General features: G+C 35.6%; 3 protein-coding genes across 3 annotated transcripts; 1 reads left to right on the top strand and 2 right to left on the bottom strand.

Annotated features, from left to right (window-relative positions):
- Window positions 1-8: 8 nt before the first annotated feature.
- LOC116302717 (uncharacterized) lies at window positions 9-2,871 on the bottom strand. Its single transcript, XM_031712078.2, has 3 exons — window positions 2,689-2,871; window positions 991-1,331; window positions 9-893 (listed from the first exon to the last, which is right to left on the bottom strand). Exons 2-3 carry the CDS (start codon window positions 1,327-1,329, stop codon window positions 57-59), a joined length of 1,176 nt encoding a protein of 391 aa, XP_031567938.1. The 5' UTR covers window positions 1,330-1,331; window positions 2,689-2,871; the 3' UTR covers window positions 9-56.
- Window positions 2,872-5,001: 2,130 nt separating this feature from the next.
- LOC116302721 (E3 ubiquitin-protein ligase TRIM9) lies at window positions 5,002-14,220 on the top strand. Its single transcript, XM_089032893.1, has 7 exons — window positions 5,002-5,735; window positions 7,502-7,595; window positions 8,595-8,830; window positions 8,992-9,014; window positions 9,321-9,454; window positions 9,981-10,259; window positions 10,702-14,220. Exons 1-7 carry the CDS (start codon window positions 5,040-5,042, stop codon window positions 11,244-11,246), a joined length of 2,007 nt encoding a protein of 668 aa, XP_088889019.1. The 5' UTR covers window positions 5,002-5,039; the 3' UTR covers window positions 11,247-14,220.
- A 146-nt stretch (window positions 14,221-14,366) lies between these two features.
- LOC116302722 (vesicle transport through interaction with t-SNAREs homolog 1B) lies at window positions 14,367-18,184 on the bottom strand. The gene is made up of 8 exons (XM_031712084.2): window positions 17,987-18,184; window positions 17,834-17,892; window positions 17,089-17,199; window positions 16,746-16,811; window positions 16,013-16,106; window positions 15,869-15,939; window positions 15,640-15,701; window positions 14,367-15,554 (listed from the first exon to the last, which is right to left on the bottom strand). The coding sequence occupies exons 1-8, from the start codon at window positions 18,084-18,086 to the stop codon at window positions 15,455-15,457; spliced, it is 663 nt and encodes a 220-aa protein (XP_031567944.1). The 5' UTR covers window positions 18,087-18,184; the 3' UTR covers window positions 14,367-15,454.
- Window positions 18,185-18,437: the final 253 nt, after the last annotated feature.

Consider the following 18,437-nt stretch of genomic DNA (forward strand, 5'->3'; position numbering starts at 1 on the left):
CTGACGAACATGGCGAAATGTCGAGTTCCAGTCTGTTTGTGACTTCATGACATCAGTTAATTATTTGGGCTGTACTCGGGATTACCAAGCCACCATTGAGTGGTAGAAGAGTGGGAAGAGGAGCATCGATGTTCTTGATTATGAATAGAATAGAAACCAAAATTATCATCATACATATATCGGTTTAGCTTGTTCGACCATAGCCTTTGGCTGCCTTGTCTCCCATCCCACTGACATCCTTCTATAGATCCCAGTCCACTGTCTACAAAAGCATGATATGGACCTTGATAGCAATGAGTTGTACATTCGCTACAGTTGATTCCTCGTACGTTAATGTACTGCACATGCGCACAAATGGTTCCACTTGCATGCATGATGATGTCAAAGTTGGTCAGCAAACCTCGAATGTAGTCTCGCGTGAGGAGCCCATCAGTCTCGTACTTACATGTGGCTCTAAAGAGAGTCGAGTTACTTCTGATGTGCAGCATGACCAGGCGAGACAGGCGGTAGTCAGTCCAGTTAAAAGTACCCGTTTGGTTGACAGGAAAATCCGTGGTGAACGATTTGGCTTGGTACTTTAACATATTAGCAAAAGCAAACGACTCTATCAGAGTCCAGACAAAACCTGGTTGTGAATGGAAATCACAGTAAACATTCATCTTGTTGCCAGAAGGTAAAGTGATGGGATAAAGTCCAGAAACAAGTCCTTTGCCATGCGCGGCACACGTCATGGGCTTCTCGCACATTCTGCCTGTGAAGATCCCTGGGATACAAAGGCACTGGAACTTTCGCTTGACGTCATCACACTGCTCGATACAAGTTCCTCCATTGAGACAGGTCACAAAACTACAACAGCCATTTCTGCAATGTCCCGTGCAAACTGATGGAGCATTCTAGAAAGAAAGAGCAAATACCCCATCATTACCAAATCCGTGTCCAGATAATGTAGTGCTCTTGAAAATATCACGCAACTGATGGGCAATATTTTACCTGGGGCAGTGAAATCCTTTGTTTGAGTTCGTAGTACTTGTAGCCAGTTTTCCGTTTGAAGTCTATTGGTGCTGTGTGTCTGTCCCCGTCCAGCAACTCGCAACGTTTGCCAAACAGTTGATAGGACACGCATGCGCAGTCCATCACGCAGATATTGAAACACTCTTTGATGTTGGAGGTCGTGACGTTTTTATATGAATGTCCCAGGAGGGCGTGGTCAGACACGTGGTTATCAGCCTTGAAGGATCCTGAGTACCTTACAGCTGGACAGATGTTTTGATTGGCAGTTACCATAGCAACGTACTGAGTGATAGTTAGGGCTAACAAAAGAGCTTCCATATCTGTAGAGATATTGTAAAACGGCAAGAAGCAAAAGCTATCAAGATTCTGTTATGAATTCTTTCGAGTTTAACTTGATAAAAAATATATATATATAAAACCAAAACCTGTCACTTTCTAATCATCGTTACTGCTCTTGGCTAGCTTGTAGCAAAAAATATTTACATAACGATATACTGTAATACTGATCTAAACAAACTATTTTGTGATTTTAAATATATTCAGTGTATGTCAATCTTATTTTTAGCTCTAGTTAATGAGGATAGTTTCATAAAAATAACAAACTGAACTGACACAGCATGTCTTCTAATCAACCCGGTGTCACCCATAAAGTTTGGGATATTTACAGAACTTTTTGTTAACTGAGTCATTTTTATACACAGGCCCGTAGCTAGGATTTTTGTTAGGGGGGGGGGGGGGGGGTGCTAATTTACAAAAAGTGGACCAACCATATACTTTATTTTCTAAAAGTCCCATAGGACGCATAGGTATAGATAAATTATTAAAGTAAAATTGATTTGTTTTACTTAGTTTTACTTGAAAATATCATACCAGCCAAAATCTCACTTGCTTAAAAAGCAGACCTTTAGCTCGCGTGGGGGGTGCGAACGCACCCCCTGCACCCCCCCCCCCCCCTAGCTACGGGCCTGATACATAACTGGTTTAAAAACCTAAAGAAGCCCTATGTAAACTTTTATGTGTGTGTGTGTCCTGAGCTCAAAAACAGAAATGGGGCCTCGCTACCCCTCGCAACTGTGATCGTGTGTGGGTTCGATCGATCCCCGGGACTATGCCATTCGTTTTTTAATCCCACTCATCGCACTTGTTGTTTTCATCTGATACCACAATATCTGTGGTATAGAGAGCATGCCATATATCCGTAACACACTTTCTAGCTATGTATAGTGAATAAAAGTATTAGAGTGAAGGCATTTAACCCGTGAAATAAAACATGTCAGTCGATGTGTAATAGTCAAATAGACACAATAGAAAAACGTCAATGGAATTAGGGTCTACTAAAGTGTATTAGTCTAATATCTATTTCACGTGTTTAGTGACTTCACTCTAATAGTCATATACTATATTTAGTTGTAAGATAGCTAAAAATTCACTTAGGTATGAACCAAACAAAGACGTATTGAGGTATTTGCTCTTGTTGCCAATGTTGATTGATTAGATTTATCAACATTATTTTTGTGAATGTTTGGCTGTCATCTCGACAACATCATCAGGTCTAATGAAAACTGTACCCTAAGGGTATAGGGTATAGTAGAGTTTATAGTTTTCATTAGACCTGATGATGTTGTCGAGATGGCAGCGAAACCTTTCAATATTTATCGGACCAAAAGACTAACTCACCGATTTACCAACCTCCTTAATTCCTGAAGTGGAATACTGTGAATACTGAAGTGATATAGATAGTCGAGAAAACAGAGTTGTGTTCAAATCCGAATCAAATCCTGTGTCTGCGTGGCCGTGTTCAATCGATATAGTCGCACTGAACTAAAATTGAACTAAAAAGATATAACTAGCTAAAAACTAGTGTCGAGTTAGATATAACTAGCTCTCACTAGTTTTTAGCTAGTTATATCTTAAAATTGAACTAGATGAAATACCGAAAAATAAGAAGATCTACATGCTGTTTGATTGACAGAGCTCGATTGATTGACAGCTGTTCGACCAATAGAAAGACAAGTCAATCTTCAGGGACTCATCTTCGGAATGAAGTGCAGCGCCGGATCCAGGGGGGATCGAAGGGGTACAAAGAACCCCCCTTGAAGGTTTGATCTTTTAGGTAATAGAAATATGTCTTATATAAATTTTGCTTAAAAGTATCCACAAAGATAATGTTGAACACGAAATGATAGATATTTGCTGTTATAATGTTGAATTTACCTTTAAGTTCCGTTACTAGATAGTACTGAAATTAGGTGATTAGAGCCAATTTTTTGTCAAACATCGACTAAACAAAAGAGAATTATAGACAGTTTAAGAAACGGAACCCCCCTTTGAAAAATCCTGGAACCGCCACTGAAGTGAGCTTTTGTGAATTAGGCCGTATGAACGTTGACGAATATTGGAGAAGGAAAAGTGAGAGTGAGTTTAAGATGCAGGATTTTTTATAATTTGCCTTGCTTTTGAGTTTGTGTCCATTATAGGAGAAACAGCAGGACACCATCGTTTAGTTGATTAGAAACCCTGGGTTGTCCTGCTTTCCTTGACGACTATCCGCTATGATTTAATCCCCCGACATAAACAGCCACATTCTGGTTATTTTTTTAAATTATTATAACTGATTAGATTTAACACTGGAAAAATTTTCCACTTTACACAGTTTGTAAAGCTATTTATAATAATTATAACTTACTTTGAAAAATAATTAAAATAACCTAGTTATCATACTAACTACGATGATAATGGTTGTTTCTTGAGGTTTGAAAACTCTTCTAGGATAAATATATTGAAGGCTGAACTGAATATAGCCTAAAACTGTTCAGTGTCATAGCAGGTCCGTCGGGTTCCGCAGGATTGAAATAGGGACACTTTTAGTTTCTCTTCAGTAAAATTGACCAGTATATTTCTTATTCCCTCGAAGTGGGTGATTTTTTTGTGAATTTTTCTTTTTAAGTAACAAAATCAATAATTTTCTGTTTGTCTAAATATACTATTGTGAAAAATGTTTTGAACAAAACAGCACACGTTCTTAGTCCTGCAACAAAGCCCACACGGGGTGACGGCACGTGGCTCTACAAATGTTTGGAAATGAGATCAATTAACCGATAAACGAGAATAGTTTTAGCTCTTTCTCAGAAATACGGCGGAAGCCGCGATGTAGGAGTTAATAATGGCATTCCGATACAGTTGAAAATTTGTATTGTATTTTATTTTTAGAAGGTAGATTTCAGAATCGTTTTCAATTTTTATCGATGGCGAAAATTGCGATTACACAATATACACCAACAACGTTGTCAAATAAAAATAACAAATAGAAACCTCATTATTTTTTAGCAAAACTGGTGTAATTATTTCACTGTTTTAAAGCCGGTTTAGACGGACATTTTTGATATAAAGACTAGGCTGATGAAAACTGAATAAAAAGCATTTTATATATTATCTTTAAACCTATGTGAATCCTTTGGATTCTTAAAATGCCCGTTGTCATCGTTGTTTTATAGTTTTTATATTCTTCATGCCTCTGCCTCTGCCTCTGCCTCTGCCTCTGCCTCTGCCTCTGCCTCTGCCTCTGCCTCTGCCTCTGCCTCTGCTCTGCCTCTGCCTCTGCCTCTGCCTCTGCCTCTGCCTCTGCCTCTGCCTCTGCCTCTGCCTCTGCCTCTGCCTCTGCCTCTGCCTGCACCTATACAAACTGAACTCCTTTGGAGCAACAAATGCATGTAAAAAAGACGAGTGATTTTAATTTTTTATAGGTAATTCTTTTCTTTTTTCTTTTTTTCTTTTTCTATTTGTACATGTAAAAAGTATTAGGGTTTTACCGAACTGTATTTTTGGTAAATGGATAAATAGATTTCTAAACAACTTTGTTCTTATTCAGCCAATCACATATCACCTTTTTTCATTAAAACCAATAAGAATTCAAAATGAGACACGTGTTAATTTGGCGCTAATTGTTGGCGCGGTTCATTAAAAACAAAAGATTCAAATGTTCATGCGAGAGTGAGTCGGTAGGACGTGTATTCAAAATCTCCCAAAATATGGAAACAGAATTACTTTGTCCAGTCTGCCATAAGCCTTTCACATGCCCTGTCTTTCTACCCTGTGCTCATAGTGTGTGTATGAGCTGTACAAAAGCTATTTCAACCACAACTGCTAGTGGCCATGGAGATAACACTAAGAATAGCGAGCACAGCGAGCAACGTGAAGTTGGAGACTCTTTTTCAGATGATTCAGGTTATGTTAGCGCTTATGACCTGAATCACTTATATCAAGCTATTGGCAATATCCCCTGCCTTAAATGTCCCGTGTGCAAGAAAATGTTCCCGCTAGACAGCAGAGGAATAAGTGGATTCCCTCGCAATCGTCTTCTAGAAAACATTGTCAATCGACATTACGCCAAAACGAATGGGAATGTTCACTGTCAGTTATGCGAGAAAGATCCCCCAAGACCTGCAACTGTGATGTGTGAACAGTGTGAAGTAGTTTATTGTGATGATTGCTGTAAAATCTGCCATCCAAGCCGTGGTCCTTTGGCAAAGCACAGCCTAATTCATCCATCTCATTCTAAGTCGTCCGCTAGAAACTCCATGATCAAGTGTGGTGACCATCTTGAAGAACACAACAGCATGTACTGTGTACTGTGTAGGATTCCCATTTGCTATGTATGTATAGAAAAAGGTCAACATAAGGGCCATGAGGTGAAAGCATTAGGAGCCATCTTCAAGGAGCAAAAGGTATATAAGCTTAGATATATAGATATTAGTAAATTGGCTTTGCGCAAACTGCTAATGTTCGTCTGCTCTTATTCGATTACACACACACACAAAAATAAATACCACCTTATTCTTATTTTATACTCGCCAATTATCAAGAAAAATATTGTGGAAAAGATATCACCATAGCTCAATTTTCAGGCCGTATTTTGCTAATATTTGATGATAAATGTGGGCTTCGAAGTATGTAGCCCGTCAAGAATTAATTTTTCACAAGCGTCGCTAGTCAGATCTTGGCTGACCAAAGCCCTTCTAATTCAGTCATAGATCCCAAAACCACAGTGATCTCGAGATGGAAACAAAAAAAATCTTTTGAGATTTTATGAAACGTAATAAAGATCGAAGACTGACGGCGAAGATTCTTTGTGCATCTGTTAAGTGTAGCTAGGTTGTGGTTGGGAGGTGAGGAAGCTGCATAGACTAGAATCTCACTTTACAAATAATTGAACAACCTTCTCACTGGCCCAACTCTAAATCTTTTTTAAGCCACTGGTTTACAGCCCATATACACCTACATGATTGCTTTTTCCATAGATTTTATGACGAAATTTACAGGTTTTAAGGTGTCTCTGTTTTGCCAGCGTAGAAAGGAAAAAATAAAGTAATTTTTATTTTTCACATTTGAACATGAATATTGAAAAGATTTCTTTACAAATATGAGAATTCAAAGGATGTGGTTTAAATATTAGTAAAAAGAATTAAATTTCCATTGATTCCCTTGAGGATAATCATATTTCAATACTTTAACTATTATACAATGAAATCCAGACATCATTCCTGGGATGGATCATGATGAGTTGGGTGTTCCCTGGATTCAAGAGGTCCTTTGAATACTTTCTTCGTAACATTTCTATATTTTGCTTTGGCAACACATTAACTATTTATACTTGAGTATGTGATGTACATGGAATTTATCATTCGTCAAATATGTATAATGGTATATAAATAAACTCACATGGGTCATATTTAATATAGCTCAGACATCTCAAAATCCTAATGGCTTCAGGAAGAATTTCTTTGAGCAATTATTAAGCATTTATTTATCTCAGTTATATCTTTCTTTATTCTACAATCTCCATGATATTATTTATTGGTATATTTTCAAATGATTTTCTCATAACCAGTTAAGTGAGATTTCCTAGGGGGGATAATGTAAACATGAAAGGTTGCATTATTTATGTGGCCTTTTAAGTATTACACGATGCATCAACCAATAATATTCAAGGAGTTCCATGATTATTTTTGTACATAATCTTTTGATTGAATTTAAATCGAAGGTCATTGCCAAGGCCGCCCAGATGATGTAATTTCCTGTACATATTTTTACAAAGTGATAATGTGCTGGGACATTAAAGTAAAAATTATATTTTATACTACATGCATGTATTCTAACAATATCATGTATCGTTTTATATGATCATTACAATTTATCTTTTTGATTCCCATTTAGCCTAGTGAAAGGGTTAAAGAAAATATTATTTTAGATCATTATAATCTTACTTTAGGAAAGAACTATAACTTATCTATATTTCTATTACTTTAGGAAATTTAAATTTAATGTCACTATTTCATGTTTGAAATGCAAGATTAATAGACTTATTTAGACCATTTTTCTTAAGGGATTGAACTTGCATAGGTCACTCCCTTTTTTTAAACTAAACAATATTTCAGACAAAATGGTCAAGAAAACATAGGCCAATAATATATTTTTGTTCTTGTGATGACAGGGAGTTGTATCAAGCAATATCTTGATGTTGGAGGAAAACAGAAATAAAGTTCATAATTATGTAAACCATTTACATGAAACCTCAGCAGTAATACATGGTATGTTTATGTCTCATTACAGCATATAGTTACCTAGCTGCATGGAAGTATGAACATTAGGAGAAATGTCCAAAATACTAACAAAAAATCCTTAATAAACATTGTGGAGTCAAGTGTTGAGCCACTCAGTCCTACTTTCAAAATATCAGACTCACAGCATTCTATCTACATGAGTCAATTTATATTCTATAAAATGTCACTGTAGGTCCTGGGTGTCAATCTATTTACAAGCTCACAGGATAATCATGCCCAAAATCTCTCAAATGTACTTAATTGGTACAAGATGTACAATCTTTTGACCCTAAAATCCCTTGCTTACTCTGAGTTCTTTGAGACTGATTTAAGCTGTCTCAGGGCTCACAAAATTCCCAATTTGAGAAATAGCTTATAAAGCATCAAAACCAAAAAAACCTGATCCTGCCCTGGATCAAATATTGCACCACTGGCAAACGTAATCCTTCAATTGCATAAAACACTGACAGTGTCAATTCCAACTTCAAAAATAGTTTTGCTAGGGCTTACAGAACTTACATTTAGGTCCAGAAAAACACTACAAAACCTCAAAAGGTCTATTAGTCAAAGTGTTAATGATTGTATATCACATTACACTATTATATGTAATATATACAGTATGAGTGGCCATGTCGTATCTGATATACAAACTCGAGGCGTAGCCGAGAGATTGTATATCGGATACAACATGGACACGAATACTGTAAATTGCTTATCAAACGTCTAGGTTAGTTCCTTTGTGTTTAACTAATATTTTCAAAATTAAAGTGAATCTGCCCAAGAAAACCCAACTTAAAGTTTATTCAAATGAACACGATTCTGTATCTGATTTACAACACTCTTCACGGTCGTGATTTCTGTTGTGTTTTCCTCATGCATTATTAATGAGTTTGATAAGGTACTACATACTGCCCCCCCTTATTTCCAAGGTTATGATTTACTTATTATAAAGTCTTTTTGATTGTATGTGATCTCTTTATGTTAAGGAAAATGGACTTGAGTTTGAGGCTATTGTGGTTGCACAGTGTGATTCACTTATCCAGTTCATAGAAGCCAAAAAAACAGAGCTTATTTACTCCATATCCAAGGAGGTAGAAAGCAAGTTGGAAAATGTCAAGCAGCAGGTTGCTGGCTATGAAAAGAGATTAAAAGATGCGACATCTTTATTAAACTTTTCACGAGAAGCTCTCAATGAAGCTGATCCTGCATCTTTCTTATTGGTAATGTACTAATATAATATTTACTTACAAAATTGGCTGAGGGTTATAACTAGTCAAGTTTTAATTATTTGTATTGTTTCGGTTTCATTTTCCTCAAACTTCAATTCACTTAATTAATTGACTTTTTCAAAGCTTTTCACATTTTCACTTTTTTACTTCAGGTTTCTAATGCACTTATTCACAGGTAAGCAAAATGATTTTAAACTTAGAGCAGTCGTTTTACATGTATAAGTAAGAAAGGACAGCTTATTTGTAGTTAAAACACAGCTGCAGTGGTAAATGGGCTCATGTGATTGGATAACTCAAGAGTCAATGGGAAAGCACTTTAATATTAAGGAGGTAAATTGTTCAATATGTGTCCAGCTAGAGGTCAACCAATCAGAACTGAGGATTTGACATAATACTTTGATTAGCAATCCTCAAGATTCTGCCAAGAAAACCCATGAAATACAAAATTTCTAGCAGTTAGTTTTTGGTTATTTCTCCCTAGAATGTCAGCTGTGTGCAATCAATGGGAAAGTGATGGCTTGCACACTAAACCACAGAGCTTTGAGTTGGATTTAACATTAGACACCTCAGTTGCCAATCAAGCTATACAAGATCTACAGTTTATTGAACTAAAAGGTATGAGATCCACAGTTTGAGAATGAACTCCCCTCTGGTACCATAATAATAATGATTACAATAAAAAAATTTAATATTATACTAAAGTGAACTTTAAACTAGAAGCTGGTTTTACAAAGTGCTTTTAACGTACTGGCATCCACTGAATTGAAATAACACATTTTTAAACAAGCCGTGGAACTATTGCAGATCGATGTACCAATATAACGTAATCAGATAATCTGGAAAAAATCCCTGATAAGAATTACACCCTTTTTCTTTTAGATACTGGCTGTTCTGATGTTGTACCACTGAAGGGATTACTCTGATATTACTCATTCAAATCCCTCTTATTCACTTTATACTTATACACTAGAGTATCTATTCATACATTATTATAAATGACAGTGCAGGACAATTTCTTATTCATGGCTGCCTCAAAGCCAAATGAAAACTAAGAAATCAAAAATTAAAATAAAAGGCCATCAGTTAACTTGTTAGATACCAGTTTTATTGATTTTCATTGAATTGTTTGTTTGTCCTTCAGCTCCTTGTGCTCCAGATATCATACCTGATCAATGCAGTGTTACCAACAATGCCATAACTCTTTGCTGGAAGCCCCGCAAGCGTACCTGTGTAGAGGGGTATGTGGTGGAACTTGATGATGGTAGTGGAGGGAACTTCATTGAAGTGTATCGTGGTAATTCATTGGAGTGTACTGTACAGGGTCTTCAGTTTGATTCTACGTACAGGGCTAGAGTTAAAGGTGTAAATACAGCAGGAGAAGGAGCGCCAAGTGACGAAGTCTATCTCACTACGTCTGATAGTAAGTTGAAGATACTAACTTTATTATTAATTAAAGAGTGTAAAGCCTGGTTTTCATGAGCAACGCAAGCACAAGTGCAAGTATAAGAGGCCTTATTTCATCATGAAAACTGTCCAACGCAAGCACAAGCACAAGGATCAAAACTTTTCCTTTTTGTTGTGCTTGCACTTATGCTTGCGTTAGACAGTTTTCACAATGAAATAAGGCCTTGTGAAAACCAGGCTTAAAGGCTATAGAAGTGTCCTATGGGACGGGCATAACACCAATCTAGGGCATCCTAGCTGCTTTATCATAGCCTCTCATGTCATAGTTGAAAAGTCCAATTTTTTGAGCGCCTTGCCGCCGGTTACATAAGGCAGTCAGTTGAAGGTATTTTAATGAGTTAATGAGACAAGCTTGTGTGACAGACTGAGATGAAACTAATGATATTTACCATTCCCAGTTGCATGGTTCAGCATGGATACAGACACAGCCCATCCCGACATTGTGCTGAGCAATGATAACACAACCGCAACATGTACCAGCTTTGATGACAGGGTAGTTCTTGGAAATGCAGGCTTCTCTAAGGGATATCATTATTGGGAGATAACCATTGATCGCTACGATGGTAATCCCGATCCTGCTATAGGTGTGGCTATGGCAAGCACAATTAAAGACTCTATCTTGGGAAAGGATAACAAAGCTTGGTGTATGTATATTGACAGCAGTAGAAGCTGGTTCAGACATGACAATGAACATTCTAATCGCCGTGATGGCGGCATAGAGGTGGGAGCTGTTGTTGGTATATTTCTTGATATTTCAAATCACAAGGTTTCATTTTACTTGAATGACGAGAAGCGTGGGGCTATACGCCTGCCAAGTATTAATGAGGCATTGTATCCAGCCTTCAGTTTAAATCGTAATGTGCAAATCACGTTACACACAGGTCTAGAACCACCAGATTCTAATACCTACAGCTCCAGTGCAAGATCTCATCACAGCAAATAAATCTAGTCTGTTGACTAGTTGAGTTACAAAAATTATAATTTTGGTTCCTTTTTACAGACAAAGTTCAATTATTCAGACTTTTATCTTTGGCTATGATTTCATAAAATAATTCTCACTTGCTGTTATCTTGTGAAAGGAATGTCAAATTAGATTAACATTCCATTATGTCTGCAATCACATATTCAAATCTCAACAAGACTAAGTCTGGTTACTGGAGGTTTGACTGTAGTAAGATATGCCTCATGTTATTTAAAGAACCAATAATATTTGTGGTTCAAGTGCTGCTAGAAGGAAATTGGTACAAACTTGTATTTGGTTAGTAAACTCAAGTATTACAGAAAATTCATAAGCTTCATAAGCTGGGCATAAAAATGCGCTAAAAGGTTATTGTTCTATATTTAAAAGATAAACTACAATTATTCTAGTTGTAAATTTTGAAAGAAATGATTTGCAGAGTTTTTTTAAAGGAAGATGTTGTAGATAAGAAGCATAAATCAATGTCACCAAATAACTTCCTTGTTAACTAGTAAGATGAATGATTTGCTAAAGTGAAGCAGCTTTACAGGAAAATTCTTCCTTTCACATAATTTTTTATCAAAAATGTTTTCCTACAGATTTGAGTGACAATCATCACCATCTTAGTTTATAGATATATATGTATAGTTTATAGAGCTTATTATTATAGTATTTTTTGAGTTTGGTGACAAATAGTTCTTATTTTTGCTCACAAGGCTTGATATCTATCCATGATGAGCTGCGCCTTTGGTGGGTAAGGACCAAGCAAACATGCTAATAACACCATGGATGGATATCAAATGTTCAAGTAATTTTATAGATGATATTTGCGCTTGCGTGGTACTGTTTTGATTGGTTGCACTGGTCTGTAATCATGACAATCATGCTGGTCATGTGATTGTGTTAATAGTTCCATGGCATTCATTATGATCTTAAATATTAATAAATAATTATCTTAGCACTTTTTTTGGAGAAAATGGAAGAGATGTGAACCTATAGGCCTGTACTGGCCATGTTTCAAGTGTGAATAGATCTTTTTCATAGCATGGGTGTCATCCTATTTCAAATCTTGTTCTTCCTTTGATAGTATTTTCTTTGTCTACAGGTGAAATTAGAGAAATACATTTTTATGGATGAAACTTGAGATATTGAGAAAATACCACCCAAGCATGAAATTCCTATTCATTTCCACTAAGATGTGGATTACTAGGGTTGTCGATATTCTGCGAACTCAGTAGTATTACAAGCTGCATGCTGAAATTTTTCACTGCTGTCAATCAAAAATAATCAGTTAGTACCTAAGTTTTATGTTCTTGGCTGGCAGCAGTAAAAGACTTCACAACAAGCTGTTGAAAATGTAAAATTGTTTCTGTTCTCTCAATATGTGATCAATATATGACAAAGGGCTAAAACTCTCTTCACTGAGTACTTTAGCCATTGCAACAATTTAACTTATATCTCCAATGATGGATTTGCTTCGGATGAAGCATAATATATTTAAAATTATTCAATTGATGGTTGTCAACCATTCCCAAGAGAATTAAATAACAAAAGACATGGTGGCCATGTTGGAGGATATAACAAAAGAATACATTGACAATTCTTTTGTTAAGTTCCTCCAACATGGCCACCGTGAAAACCATCAATAGTTTAAATTAGGTTCAAGTTTGGAAAATTATTTGTTAGAAAAAAGATTAGGTACAATGAAAAGATACACCTGTTAAAAGTATTACTGAAAGAGCAATACTATTTGCTTGGGTTAACAGCTCCAGCTTCAAGGGCTGTCATATTGATCAGATTAAATGTAAGTTGGTTTAACTTATGTGGCTGGTAAATCTAATTTATTTTTTGAGTTTTAATGAAAAAAAATTTGAATTAAAATGGCTTTAACATTCAATATATTTCTAAGTTTTGTTTGCATGACAAAATTTAATCATTAATAATATTTTTATACAGTTCTGTAAATATAATTTTTTTGTTTGTTTATTATGTGTTTTGATTAACAAAAAGTATAAACTTATTTAAGCAACAATATAAGGAACACTGAAATCTCTTAGACTAATGGCTGGTTATATTAACACATTGCATATGTTGTGTTACAGTCAAACCAGCTCATGGGTTCCCATCGAGGTTCAAACCTTCAGTTTATTATTCGAAGTTTGATTTCCATCTTGCTCTGAAACTTGCACTAATAAGACTAACGTTGTAAATTTGAAATTTGGGATTGGACTAAAAGTTTATTTAGTTCTTCACAGATTCATGCAAAGCCTAAATTATTTTTACTGTTGTAGCTACCATTTTAAAGTTACTTGTTGCTGTGTTGTTTTATTCAAAAAATCCTATCACAAATAAACTTTTTTTTTTTGATGTTTTGAGGTAAAAGTAAAGATTGAAATTCACAATGTCATTTGATTAATGCAAGCTTCAAAGCGAGATGGAAACCAAACTTTGAATAATAAAATGAATCTTTGAGCCTTGATAGGAACGCATGAGCTAGTTTGACTGTAATACAGAGTTTAAATAACATCACATAATACTTGACATTAACTTAAGTGACATGTGTACTCTTTGAACATAACATAACATCTACAATTGTCCATTAATTGAATTTAGATTAATTTAAGAGAAAGATTGCTTTGTTTAATGTTTTTCAGTGTTGTTAACGTGTTCAAAATAATATTGTTCCAGTGTTAGTATAATTTCTATCGTTAGTCAAGTACATTAATCAAGGCTTAAAGAACTACCAGACATCAGACAATGTCTGCCCATCATTTTGACCAGTAACATTGAGCCAGAAATGAGGTATGACGGAGCTAAAACTAGTTAGGGCAGTCATGCTTATTCTTAACTAGCTAAAGTCAGTACTCTATGCTCCAAAATCCTCTATTTAACAACATGTAATAGGTTAATATATGTATAAAGAATGAACAAATCTTGAATTAAATGTCATTGTATGTTTGCTGATGTGATGAATACTTCCAACAATTTCAAGGAAACAAGTACTTATTAATACTTTGAAATGGTTTTTTTAATAACAAAGAAAGAGATGCGTTGGAGGGAGGAAGAGGCTGGGATAGTTACACAAGACATGCAAAACATGGCGACTGCCAAGAAAATTTCATTTAATTAATATGGTTCTTTTAATTACAAGTTTTACAAGCCTTTCATTTTGAACTATTTTCTATTCATCAGGCATGATGAATGTTTTGCTGATTCCCTGTACCCATTCCTCATGTTCTTATTTTTAATTTCAAAAATCTTAAACCACCACTTGATAGGGCTGCTACTACTGTATTTAACTTGCTTTGGCCTTAAAACACTAAGAGAAGGAGAGAGAAATCATTCCCCCGTTCTACTCCCCCCAAAACCACATCCCTTGATCACAACATTTCTCTTGTTCTCCTGCTCAATTTAAGTGAATGTGTCTATAATTAAAAGCAAATGACACATTGGCTTAAAGATATGAAGTTTATCTTACCAGGTTGAAAAATATTATGCTGGTTTGCTGAGCTTGCTTCTGAAATATTTTCACCACTAGAATATAAACTTCATATCTTCATACCACCATGTAATATCTATTTATATGGAACTAATTATCGTATGTTTGGTTTACCCTTTGTCCTCTCCATTTCCTTCTGTCTTGCAATAATTCTTTTTTCTATATTCGTATTCGTAGGGTAGGTTTATTTAAATTTATTTGGTAACATTTCCACCATGATTATAATATTGCATAGTACATTGGTGTTTACTTTGATTACTATGCCGTTATTCAGTAGGCAGGCATGTGATGATTGCATAAATATATACACTGCAATTATGATTCTATTGTTCCTCAATATGTATCAGCACCAATATCAAACCATAGTATTAGATAGTGAATGTACGAAGCCTGGATAACGCTACCCAATGGATAAATCTTATCCCGTGGATTAATCAATTTATTGGATAACAGGCATTGACTTATCCACTGGATAAGGATTTATCCACCGGATAGTGCTATCCAGGCTTTGTACAACCAGGCCCTGGTGTCTAACTGATGCCTGTTAACCCCAGCGTTAATGTTAAAGTACTTTAATTGTGATATATAATCATGACAACACTGTCATTGATTCAATTATCTACTTACAAGTAATGCTTGACTACATCCAACTATACATGCACAATGTACCTGTATAATTCTGTATTTCAAAGCTTCATTTTTTCTTCTTGAAGAATTTGATGTAGACAACACCACCAAGGATTGCAAGTTCAACAATAATTATACACAACAGAAGTAGCTTGTTGGTAGCAACTCTGTGAAGAAAAAAATGTGTATAGTTCCTACTAATAGTGTACTATCAATGTCACAAATGATTGACAAGCAGATACTATACAATACCTTATAGCCATACTGTTGAGGATTCTTCGACTTCTTCCCAAATCTTCATGTGTTTCCTTTAACTGAAAAATTATCCAATAAATCAAGTTTTTAAACAATTGTATGGATATATTATGCTGTTTGATGATGACAGCTCAGCTAATATAGTGTTCAAGTTGTTTTGGCTTTGAACCAAGATTTTAGTACTTTATTAGTTCAATGAGTAGATAAAATAACAAGTTGTGCTTACTCTATCTCTTGTTCGTATCAAGGATTCTCTTTGATCTGTAAGGTCCTCTATTATCTCTCCACCTATTTGCTCTACAAGTAACATACCAGTCATTATTATCAGGACACATTTTACTCCAACACCAAAAGCACATTTTGGGCATACCTGTTTCTACAGCAACTCGTGTAGATCTTGCTATACTTTCAGTGGCTCTGTGTAAACTTTCTGTTCCTTGATTAACTCTGCTCTTTTGTTCTCTCTAATGAGAGTAAAATGTATTATGTAGTGTTTAAAAAACGAGTAGGAGTGTTTTATCAGGTATAAAAGCACGAGGCATAGAGTGCTTTTATACCTGATAAAACACGATCTACGAGTTTTTTGAACTGCTTAAAACACTCGTGAACAATTTATAAGATTTTGGTTCAACTGGAGCCACCATACACGTCACGAACATGGATTTTTATACTTCGATAGAGATTTGACGTCACGGCCATGCGCAACCTAGATTCAATAGAAGCTCCCACACGATGGACATTGCGTGCCAAGGCAAAGACAGGCACGTTAGTCAAAGATCTTTAGGGTTGACTATGACCTTGATGAAGCTCTATGTCTTCATCTAAACTTGGATGCATACTTCATCCCTGATGAAGTCATCCTCATAGTATTGGAGTGGTCTTTATATAAAGATCACATGTCTTTATATAAAGATACATGTGTCTTTATATAAAATCACTTGAATACTAATGAAGAGGACTTTATCGGGTATAAAGGTTCATGCACGTGACGTGTATGGTGGCTCCAATTGGACCATAAGCTTATGAATTATTAATGAGCCTTTTAAGAGTTGGTTATAGTTGTCTAATACTACTGGCGCTTTAGGAACCAGTATATAAAGTACCTCAGGATTGGTGTCAAATAAGTCATCTCTTCCAAATGTAACACGAGGACCAACAGATGGTTTGCCCTGGTTATGAAAACGATATATAAAATTATTGTTTAATCTTCTGCTGATTCAAGTGACAAAAGATGTAAAACTGTTATTGATGTTCCAACCAAGGATTGACTGGCACATCATTGACAGTTGGCATACTATGATCACAATATACAATCATTTAAGATATCATTACAGCAATGGTTACAAAAGTACACATCTGTAAACCCTAGCCTATGCTAGAAGTGCTATATGTTTAAGTTACAGTTAAGTTACTGTACTTAATTCATTGATCACAACGTTTACTTACAAGATCTTTTTTTAGCTTTTGAAAATCCCTTTTATATGTTCTGACTTTTGATATCATAGAATTTCTATAAGCCCCTGGGGCTCTTCCAGCTTCATCCTCCATTTCTTCTATCTAAAAATGAAAAAGGAATTTTTGTCATGTTCAAAGCTTGTGTTTGTCTCTGACATACTGAATCATACTGGACCTCCTTCAACACTGAGCTGAACCTTTCCATTTTCATGGCAGAAAATCTTTGTCACTGGTCTACACACTAGTTAGCTAGTTTACACTCTATAATTACTGGTTTTCAATCATTCCCAAGAGAATGAAATAACAAAAGACATGGTGGCCATGTTGGATGATATAAAAAAAGGGACTAATGATCAACGAATCTTTTCTTAAATTCATCCAATATTGTGGCTGTGAAAACCATCAATACTATGCTATGTAAAAATGGTCAAATCATGTCTTACAATATTTAATAACCCTTTACTACCCTGTATATAAATTGACAGAGCAAGTTAATTTCCCATTTTGACTCAAGTACATGTAAAGAACAAAACCATACACCCTATGGGGGTAGGGGTGGTGTTTTGTACTGGCAATGCATCAAAATATCAACAGTAATTTGATCTATCAGCAAGAAAAATACAGCAAAGGAATACTATTAGTTCATTTAACAAAATCTTTGAGTTCACATGCACTTTCATCACCATCACGTGATATATCTTATTCATTTTCACAAGTTGGTACTAAATAGCTTTACCAATAAATTGGCATCTTCGATTTTCCTTTCTACTTCCCTGATGGCTGATTTCTTTTGTTCTATAACGAAAACCATCACAGAATTAAGCAGTGATATAATAATATTTCTGATATGTTGGTCAACAGTTGATCGAGACAAAGTTGACTAACGTACCTCCGCCTAGTTTGGGAATCCTGTGAACGACTCTAGAATTTACATCTTCATAAAGCACTCTAAGTTCATCCTCGAACTCTTCAAACTTCTCAGACGACATTATCACGAGAAAAACCAGTAGATATAAAGGAATGAAGAAGGAATAAAACGATGGAAGGAAGTGACACAGATTTGACCGAGAAAAGAAAGAAGGACTGGTACCAGGTGACGAGTTCACCCAGGAGTCAGTGCGCGCGTGTATCTATTTTAAGAAAGGGGAGTGGAGGGGAGGGTATCGTCCTAATATATAATAATCCTATAAATAAATAAAAGTGCTAAATACAGAATCCAAAGCTCACTACCATATTTTACCTTCATACAATAAATGCATTTAGCTACCCCATATTGCCAGTAGTGTCACCAACCATCACTAGAGACCGTTAACTTAGTAAGCCCTTTTTTGATGTTCCCC

This window comes from Actinia tenebrosa, unplaced genomic scaffold, assembly GCF_029948245.1.
Source record: "Actinia tenebrosa isolate PJP-AT-01 unplaced genomic scaffold, QUT_ActTen_1.0 PGA_scaffold1__47_contigs__length_23844297, whole genome shotgun sequence".
Taxonomy (NCBI): Eukaryota; Metazoa; Cnidaria; class Anthozoa; order Actiniaria; family Actiniidae; genus Actinia; species Actinia tenebrosa.

Bases quoted from the DNA above. Each gene is read 5' to 3' on its own strand.
- LOC116302721 (XM_089032893.1), top strand. From the start codon at position 5,040: ATGGAAACAGAATTACTTTGTCCAGTCTGCCATAAGCCTTTCACATGC. The intron at 5,736-7,501 runs GTATATAAGCTT...TTGTGATGACAG, and splicing joins CCATCTTCAAGGAGCAAAAG to GGAGTTGTATCAAGCAATAT. The intron at 9,455-9,980 runs GTATGAGATCCA...TTTGTCCTTCAG, and splicing joins ACAGTTTATTGAACTAAAAG to CTCCTTGTGCTCCAGATATC.
- LOC116302717 (XM_031712078.2), bottom strand. From the start codon at position 1,329: ATGGAAGCTCTTTTGTTAGCCCTAACTATCACTCAGTACGTTGCTATG. The intron at 894-990 runs GTAAAATATTGC...CTTTCTTTCTAG, and splicing joins AAAGGATTTCACTGCCCCAG to AATGCTCCATCAGTTTGCAC.
- LOC116302722 (XM_031712084.2), bottom strand. From the start codon at position 18,086: ATGTCGTCTGAGAAGTTTGAAGAGTTCGAGGATGAACTTAGAGTGCTT. The intron at 15,940-16,012 runs GTATGCCCAAAA...TGTTACTTGTAG, and splicing joins ACGAGTTGCTGTAGAAACAG to AGCAAATAGGTGGAGAGATA. The intron at 15,555-15,639 runs GTATTGTATAGT...TTTTCTTCACAG, and splicing joins CTCAACAGTATGGCTATAAG to AGTTGCTACCAACAAGCTAC.